Consider the following 9,958-nt stretch of genomic DNA (forward strand, 5'->3'; position numbering starts at 1 on the left):
TTCACGGAGGGCCTCTAAGATTTCCGTGTTTGGAGACTGCTTGTCTCCCTTAGTTTGAGGCACATCCTTTGATGTGACATCCATATTTTTAAGCGGGGTTCTTTCGTCCAAACCCGAGTTGTGATCATTGTCAAGATTGTCCGCCATGATGATGGGATGACTTCTAGGTTCCCCGGCAACGGCGCCAATGTTCCGAGGGTTACCTGAACTGAAGATCGATCTCGGATGAGATCCACTGTGGTGGCCGGAGCTGACGTGTCCGACTTGTTGACTTTGGTGGTGTTGCCGATCCTTGATCACCGGAGGGTGGTGGTACCTGCAAGAGACTCTGATGCTTAAGTTGACATGGGCTTTGAGCAGGTTTTTTTGTGTAGAATCAGAGTATGAGTTATACATGGGTGCTCCAGTGTATTTATAGTGGTGTGGGCTGACCTTTCTAGATAAGATAAGTTAGTTATCTTATCTTATTTTTGAGTGAAGTCATCTTATCTTTTAGGCCAACCGCCTTTGGAGTGGGCTGCGTCCCTCTGCTTGGGCCTACTTGGGCCTTTATAGTGATTTGGTCGAGCTCTTCAAATGAGAGGTCGGTGACCATCCAGCCTTAAGAGGTCGGATGTTCCTATCTGAAGTCAACTCGGGTCGCATAGCTCGACCGTGGTATGAACAAGTACTGTGTTCAGTTCACCATGAGTACTGTGTTCGGTTCATTCTGCACTATTCAAAACTCTTCTGCCTCACTTTCTACTACTTCTTCACCAGAGAGAAGGAGAAAAACACAAAAAATACAGCAGCAACAACAACAAAAGAATGACGATAAGGAGAAAATACGTGAAGAAAAAGGAACGCGAAAAAGGAGGAGGAGGAACGCAAAGAAGAAGGCGAAGAAGAAGACACTTCATGCATAAACGAGCGTGAGAAGAAGAAGAAGAAGAAGAAGAAGAAGAAGAAGAAGAAGAAGAAGAAGAAGAAGCGCGGGAGAAGAAGAAGAAGAAGAAGAAGAAGAAGAAGAAGAAGAAGAAGAAGAAGCGTGATGGAGAAGAGAAGAAGACAAGAAGAAGCGTTGGGTAAGAGTAATTTCGTGCATGTTGGGCGCATATATTTCATGTTTCATTTAATGATATTAATTTTTTTTTGTGTTGGGCCAACTTAGTTACATGGTTATATAGATGTGTAACAAACTTATTTAAAATATATTTAATATCAGGAGCTATTTTATTGTGCAACTCTAACATGGGTAATTTAAAAGTTGACTCTAGTTCGAACAAAACTCGACTTAACACGACACTACCCATCCAAATTTCTTATCCCAAACAAGTGGAAAATCCCAGAAAAAAAAGAAAATACAGATCCAAATTAATAGTAACGGGATAAGGTAAGCGGATAAGAAAATCCGAAAGTAAACACTAAAGAATATCTAAAGAAAGGAATCATAAGAAATTAATAATTAATAAGTTTGTCAGCAAGAAGTGAGGCTCAACCACCGATAGATTCATACATTTACATTTCTGTCTCAGGGTGGCACCTTGGAACACAGTGTTACAGACAGCTGAATTCAATCTTCATTCATTGATTTAGGCACAATGCAGTTGTGAACAGCAACCGTGATGGATATGGCTCATACACGTGTCCCTTTTCAATGCCATAAATACTCACTTCCCTCACCGGTTTCTTCTTCCTCATTAAGGCTTCTTTCTTCTTCTTCCTCTTCTTTGTGGTCTTTTTCATCATCGTTTGCTATAAGGAGGAGCCATAAGGGTGTGAAGGGGAGGGTGGGAATCAGTGTTGCGACCATGGCTGATTCATCAAAGAGAACTGTGATTGTCACTGGTGCTGGTGGCCGTACAGGTGAGTGAGTCTCTTTTTGTTGTATGCTTAGTCAAATTCCTTGCTTTCTTTCCCTGTCAATAGATAAAGAGAGCGAGACAAAAATTGGCATTTTGGGGTTTTTAAGGTATTAGGTGAAGTTAAATGAAGTTTGAAAGATGCTGCTGTTATGTTTCTTGTTGCATGTACCATAATCTGTGTGTAAAGGATAAGGTTACAGCATGATATGGTTCTGCTGGAGTTAAATCCCAAACTGGTCCTGAGATTTGCAGCCTGCACTAAAATAGTCGTCCTGGTCTCAATTGCACCAATTACGTCCTCTCTACCGCTAGGGATTGCCAATCTCAGGTGCCTAAGTGGTGCAATTAGAAACATTTCTGTAGAAATCGCACTTGTAAGTTCAGAACCTCACTTCACAGAGGTTTTGTTACAGTGAAGAATGCATTCTAAAGTTCTATGCCTCTATCGCAATAGGGATGGCAACACAAACCCGATCTGCAGTTATCCAATCTGAGGGGTTGGGTTTCAGGACATATTATCAAATGTGTTGATTTGTGAATTGCTCTTGAAAGTCTTCATAGTTTTGTAGTATCAAATGATTAAGGTTGTTGGTTTATGATGCCATATAAATGAAAAGAAAACTGAAATGATATGATTGTATAAATTAGAATAGAAAAGGAAAACACTTTGACTTATGATTATTGAAAATTTCTTGGGTTAATAGTCAAATTAGTCCCCGAAAGACAAGACATTTTTTAAATTCGTCCCTAAAAGATTTTTTCAATCAAATTGGTTCTTCAAAGATTACGAATTAATTATATATGTCTTTCAGTTATTCTACTCACAATTTTTGTCAACGATTGATGATGTAAAATGTTAACTGATAGCATACATGACACATAACATGTTCAATTGGACATTAACTAAATATGTTTAAGAAAATCGTTGAATTTAGTCACTATCCCTTAGCCCCTTAGCATTCTCCTATCTTATGTTCTATTTTACCACTGACTGAATGCTCCCTTCAGCATTCTCCCTTAGCCCCTTAGCATTCTCCTATTCCTATTTCTTATAGAACTTGAGCATATGCAGTTACCTAGGTTAACAATACAATAGGGTAGGGATATGTTAGAGGTCCTAACATAGTTTTACTCTTGTTACCTTTTTCAGGACAAATAGTGTATAAAAAACTAAAAGAGCGGTCAGCCGAGTATGTTGCAAGAGGCCTTGTCAGAACTGAAGAAAGCAAACAGAAAATTGGTGCTGCGGATGATGTTTTCGTGGGGGACATAAGAAATGCTGATAGTATCGTTCCTGCAATTCAAGGTGTGGATGCTCTAATAATTCTTACAAGTGCAGTGCCACAGATGAAAGCTGGGTTTGATCCAACCAAAGGTCAACGACCCGAGTTCTACTTTGAAGATGGTGCTTATCCTGAACAGGTGCAACTACTAATAGTTTCCATGTATTAGATGTACTTAATTAACATTTGATGTTTATCTCCTTTTCACTCATACCATACTATATCTTTTGCTTATTAGGTTGACTGGATTGGGCAGAAAAACCAAATAGATGCTGGTAGGGTCTGTTTATGTTCTTTTGATTAATCATAGAACATAACAAATTTGTCCATGTTTGCAATATTGAAATTGGTTTTACCTATATGAACAGCTAAGGCTGCAGGAGTGAAGCAGGTTGTGTTGGTAGGGTCTATGGGAGGAACAGACCTTAACCATCCTTTGAACAGCTTGGGTAATGGGAATATATTGGTTAGTTATTTTTTCTCCTTCCAGTAGAGCTTGCATTTCATTTTAGAGCACGATGCAAGTTTCATTTTGTATTGATTGCAGGTTTGGAAAAGAAAGGCTGAGCAATATCTTGCAGACTCTGGTATTCCATACACAATCATAAGGTGCACCAATTTCTGTCCGTACTTAGACATATATAGCTGTCCGAGGATTTTTCTTATATGTTTCGTTCTTTTGTTTGTTCAGTGGAAGAATATTTCGGGTTTGAGTTGAAATTGCATTTTAAATGAAGTGTTTAAATCCATTAAAATTTAACAGCACCTACAAACTCACTCTCTGTTGATGCTTAGTATTATCTTCATACCGGGTTGTTTTGGTCGGAATTTTTTATATTGTTCTTTCTTCTGTACAAAATTTGAAAAGTTAGAGTTGTATATGGAAATAACAATGGCCTTGCTTATGCAAAGTGAATTTGTATAGAAGTATTATTACTTGGATTTAGATATTGAATTTAAGGGTGAACTTGGGAGAGTATAATGCAGCACTAATAACTGTCACCGATAAAATCAACCGTTTGAAACTTATAAAATTACAGGCATGCATAGGATACTTGTTCTAATTAACAGTTATCACTTGCATGTTACTCTAACCCATCACATTTGTACATGTCCATATTACTTCTTCTCATGTTTCCCAGACACACATTTAACTGTAACAACTTGTATCAGCTAGAGCTGAAGTAGCCTTTGTTATTGTTAGTGAAAAAAAATCCAACGTGGATTTAAGTCCTTTGGTTGTATACCATTGCGGAAAACAAGAAGTTTCTAGGTTAAATAAAGATAATGTCAAAAGTAGGGCTAGTCGTAAAGGGGCCTTTTCCTTCCTTCCAGAAAGGTTTTTGCATGCTACATTTAGTTCCATGGCTACTACTCTTCACTAAGCATTCTTTTTTAATATTTTGTGGGAACTTGTTTTAATTGTTCTTATTGTTAATGTAGATTAAAGTCTGTGGTTGGGGCATTCTTATGAGCATGCTGATATTTTTCCTTCTTTCTTTTTTGGCCTCAGGGCTGGTGGCTTGCAAGATAAAGAAGGAGGTCTTCGGGAACTACTTGTCGGGAAGGATGATGAGCTTCTCAAGACAGAAACCAGAACCATTGCTAGACCCGATGTTGCAGAAGTCTGTATTCAGGTATCCCCTTCATCTTCTGAAGGTTTAATTAATCTATACATCTTAAGAATTCAATCATATCATAATCATTACATTGAATATGTCAGTAATCAATCCTCTAGAGCAAATTCTTGTTACAAAATTTTTCATATTCAACTATACAAACTTAGATAGGAATCTATATGAAATTTTAGAAAGTTTTGCATATTCGGTTTCTGTAAGGACTTGATTAAAAAATTTTAAACTATATGGACTTGCGATATAACTAAACCTATCACAAATTGTAGACAGGGTTTTACCATGGTTTTGAGAACCAGATCGAACTGGACGATATGACTCAGTTAACCAAGAATTGGCCACCAGACTAGTTCGATTTAAGATAAAAACCGCTTGCCACTGAATTGGTCAAAAATCAGGATAACCAATTGAACAGTGTTGATTTTTACCGGTGAACCAGTTTAAAATAATAAATCACAAAAAAAATCATTTTTTTAAAAGAAATTATATATTTTATACATAAATATATTATTTTATTATATCCGGTTCAACTTCGGTTGAACTCGACTTATCTTTGAACCTCGACTCTACTGGTTCGATGACTAATTCGGTTTTCAGAAACTTTGGTTTCACAATACCAAACTTTTCCATTATTTTAACCACGTGAACCTATTTAGTGAAACACGACTTGGTTATTGTGTTAGTCTGTACCAGCTCCCTGAAAATTCCCCTTTTTTTGGATTCTTATTGAGTCTGAGATTTTTGCATCCCGTTGTTCCTCTTGTTTAACAGGCACTAAATTTTGTGGAGGCTCAGTTTAAGGCATTTGACTTGGCATCAAAACCTGAAGGAGCTGGTTCACCAACAAAGGACTTCAAGGCCTTGTTTTCTCAGATCACTACCCGTTTTTGAATTTTGAGTGTTGTTGTCATGTTTCAAAATAACTTAGTTGGCGCGGCAGACCCTTAAATAGAGTTTCAATTTGCGACGGATTAGTCCTTGATCCGTCGGGTTTGGGGATACCGTAGGAAACCAAAAAAACTCTTATCTATTTTAGTCCCTACATTTGGGATTGGACCCTCCATAGCTACAAAAATCACTGTCATGACAGTTCATTAAAAAGATTGTGTAAAGAAAATTATAGACTTTCATGGTACCGGCACAGCAAGCCTGACAAACTCAAGTGTTTAATCAACACCTTTATTAGTGTTTATGATTTCCTGGCATTGTTCTCAATTTCGTGATATAATAAATAACAAATGGAATTCAGGATTGGATCAATTCTTTGGAAGAACAAAAATATAACTGCCTTTGTTGTCCGAAGTAGTGTTTATTGTCATCAGTTTCCTAATTGTCCCCATCATATTATTATTATTATTATTATTATTATTTAACTAAATTGTATCCGTTTTAAGAGTATATTTTAAAAGTAAAATTTGTAATATATTCACTTTATTAGAAATGTAAAAAAAATTTAAAATGTATAAAATATTTATCATTTTATTAAGATCTAGTCATGTTTTTGTGTGGTTTTTAAAATTTTTCCTCAAGACATGTATGGAAATTTTTAATTTTATTATTGTATCAGATGTGGTGTTTCTCACCAAAATGGGACTAGATGGTGTTATTATGAGTGGGGAGGAATGCGGGATGTCAGGAACGGACCCTGCAATTCACCAATGGCGAAATGGCTTGCATGCCCGACATGGGGCGCGGCTGTAGATGCTCGTTATTTGTGCTCTGTAACGACTTATTTTTTAAAACTTCTATTATAAATTATTTATAATTTATTTTATTAATCTAAACTTATTATTTTTTAGGTATTATTTTATTAAAAGTAACTACATTAATTTTATGATTATAAAAATTTAAATTAATCATAATTTATTTTATTAATTTAAACTATTTATTAAAAATTATTTTAAATAAATAAAATTAAATTAAATTTTTATAATTATTATCATTTGAGTTTGAATTAATTAAGTTTATTATATAATTTTACTATAATAAGATATTTTATATAATTAAAATTATAATTTTAATAATCTAATAATAATAAATATTTTATAATTTAATTTGAGTAATTAATATTTCAAGTCTAAAATATGCTTGTATGAATAAATATCGGTACTTTTCGGTGAACTTAGTTTTATTAATGCTTCATCATAGATCTTCTATCCTTATGATCATCATGTTATTAATGTTATTTATATTAGTAATTCATATTTATCTCTATATGTATTATTTCTTGTGTTTTAATAATCTAGTTTTCGTAATTATCCATTTAAGATATTTATAACTTGAATCGCTGACTTAGCAGCCTGAAGACGTGACACACGTCCCCTCCTTAAAGAGAGCCGTGAGTGAGACGGAACAAGAACCTTCCGAGTTCAATTTCTTAAACTCTGTAACTCCAATAAAAAATCTAATCCGATTAATGTGTTCGTATCTTCGTCCTCTTCATGTTGATGTCAATTTTTTTTGGGAAAAAACAATGGTGAAGTTTCCTGTCTCCATTGGTGGTAGCCAGAGAGGAGGAAGGGTCCCGAGTTTTGGAAGCTGCCAACATTAAGGTACGGTTTAAGTTTGATTTCACTACTAGAAAACTAGTTATTACAGACGGATATTTCTGACGGATTTTATCCCACGAAAATACAGACGGAATTTCAGAGGGATTTTTTGTCGAAAAACACAAAAAAATAAATTAGCATAAATTACAGACGGAAAATAAAATCCGTCGATAATTCTGTCGGTAAAATTAATTTTTTTTCGTGGAAAATGGTTACAGATGGATTTTTCGTCTGTAATTAAATAGACAAAACTCTGCATTTTATTAAATTATTACAGACGGAAAATCCGTCTGTAATTTAAAATTTTTCATCGAAAATATTAAATTACCCCTAATTTTATCACCACCCTTATCGAGCTCCATTCTCCTCCTGACCTATGAACTCATTTTCACCCTCATCTCTCCCTCTTCAAAGTTGTCGTCGAACGCTTCTCCTTCGGTAGAAGGTGCTGTCGCCGCCGGCGGAGACAGACCGTGTGTACCTTCATCATCTGGGGAAGCTCTACTCGGCCCTCTTCGCATTGTTGGTTCCTCCTCTCCTCGCCGTCGCACCAAGTTCTGAGTTGAGCTCGTGGCGTCACCGTCACGAAGGGTTCCTCCCCTCCTCGCCGTGCGTCGTTTCTGATTCTCTGTTCCTCGCCGTTTTTGCCTTTGATTTTGTGATTTCATTTCTGATTTTGTGATTTCATCTATGCTTCCTTTAATTTTTTCTTATTTCCTTATCAACCTTTTGGTTTATCTCTTTGATTTCTTCTGTTAGAATTTGTTCCTGCAGAATTTGATTTAGTTAGTTGCTTTCTGGTGCTTAAGTTTTTTTTAATGGGAATAATCAAGTAATCTATCTTTTCTAGGGTTTGGAGGCTATGCCCGAAGCTGACTTGAGTTCACTGTGAGTCACTATTAATTGCCACAAGCTTTTCTCTTTTTTTCTTTATTTGTTTGTTTGGATCTTTAATTTCGAGTAGCTGTGCTGTGATTTATGATCTATTTCACTCTCGGTTTCTTTTGATGCTGTTTTTCTTCCTCCAAGTTTTTTAATTGTTCATTGTGTGAGTTGTCGAGCTGGGTCAATTTTGTTAGTATATCACAAGTAGAAAACTTCTCGTGGTACTTTTATTTGTTAATCAATATAACTAGGACCGCAGCACCATCTTTCAATAATCAATACCTTGCATGTTTCATACATCAAAGATCCATTTGTTGTGATAGCTTTAGGTATCATAGAAGGCACTTCATCTTCTTCATCAACTTCAATTACTAACAATCCTTGATATGGCCATTTTTTCATTAAACACTTGACCAAGAAAATGTTCTCACCTAGCCCTGCCTAAAACCAACAACTTCTAGTTTCTAGGCTTGTTTGGTTCTACCGATATAGAACCTGTTGTGGTTTGATTGGGGATTTGAGACGTCATTGAAGAAAAATCTGGACGAGGATACTCTAATGGTATTGTCTCTGTTAAGGTATGCTTTCTTTACCTATCCTTAAATAGCATTACTAGTTCTATCACTATCTGGACGAGGATACTCTAATTCATGGCTTACTTATTTTTTTAGTTATTTAATAGCATTACTAGTTCTATCACTTGTTTATGCCTAATGAGCAATTGACATCTATCTACTACAGCTTTATGTAGGTCCTCTAATGTTCTTCATATATATGGCTATGGCATACAAATTATTAAAATATTTTTTGATGGATTTCAGAATATGCTATTTGACATCATATGGTTTGGTGTACATTTACTAACTCGTTTAAAGCTGTTTCCTTAGCTTATTATTAGGTTTCGGTCTTTGTGAGATACTTCATACACTATATATATAAATGTTGCAACATCTAATTTTTTGTTAACTACTATCTCCAATTTTCTTTTAAAAATTAAAGGGTTAGAAATTTTTTTATTAGCTTTTTCTTGTCTCTTGTTTGTCACTTTTTCAGTTTTCAAACAAACTAAATTGAATCATTGACCCACAAAGACACCACTATGAGTGTTTGTCGCGTCATTCTCACTCTTAAAAACTTTAATTTGCCAAAAACACTAAATTATATGCAGATAAATAACAGGTAATACTACTTAGTTTAATATCTAAATTCAAGTGTGTAGGCGACAATACTTTCTTTCAAAAAGTGATATTATTTTTTAATTAATGCACAAAGTAAAATCAATATTTGTTTTTGTCTGATAATTCTTGGTATACTGTGTTGTACCTTTTACTCTTCTCATAGATAATTCCTATGTTTATGTATAGTGTATTTTTCAGGTAATTGATGTATTAGTTAGCCTCTTCTGTTGTTTTATTATATCTGCAGAGAAGCTGTGGGATGGTGGTTGGCTTCTATGCCAGTTGCTTCCTTACAGATAGTCAGAGTTCAACAGCAACCACCTTAAGATAGTGTTTTGCTCTTAATAGGTACATCAGTGTTTTGCTCTTAATACGCCAGTTGCTCTTAATACGCCAGTTTCTTATTTAGTTGTTTTTTTATTTACTTATTTGAAGTTTGAAATTGGATTGCAAGACAAGGAGAATGTTTGAGGAAAAGGGGTGTTACAGGTTACAGGCAGGAGAGACAGAGCCAAGCCTCTGGCATTCAAGATGGATTCTAACGGCCCATGGGGCTTTGCCGGATCTAATGAAGGGAACCCAAGA

General features: G+C 35.4%; 1 protein-coding gene across 1 annotated transcript; it reads left to right on the forward strand.

The window, feature by feature from the left end:
- Nucleotides 1-1,382: 1,382 nt before the first annotated feature.
- LOC112743046 (uncharacterized protein At5g02240) lies at nucleotides 1,383-5,953 on the forward strand. Its single transcript, XM_025792275.3, has 7 exons — nucleotides 1,383-1,845; nucleotides 2,995-3,266; nucleotides 3,366-3,402; nucleotides 3,496-3,593; nucleotides 3,675-3,736; nucleotides 4,641-4,764; nucleotides 5,533-5,953. The coding sequence occupies exons 1-7, from the start codon at nucleotides 1,605-1,607 to the stop codon at nucleotides 5,650-5,652; spliced, it is 954 nt and encodes a 317-aa protein (XP_025648060.1). The 5' UTR covers nucleotides 1,383-1,604; the 3' UTR covers nucleotides 5,653-5,953.
- The last annotated feature ends 4,005 nt before the right edge of the window (nucleotides 5,954-9,958 follow it).

Source organism: Arachis hypogaea, chromosome 14 (assembly GCF_003086295.3).
Source record: "Arachis hypogaea cultivar Tifrunner chromosome 14, arahy.Tifrunner.gnm2.J5K5, whole genome shotgun sequence".
NCBI classification, from domain to species: Eukaryota; Viridiplantae; Streptophyta; class Magnoliopsida; order Fabales; family Fabaceae; genus Arachis; species Arachis hypogaea.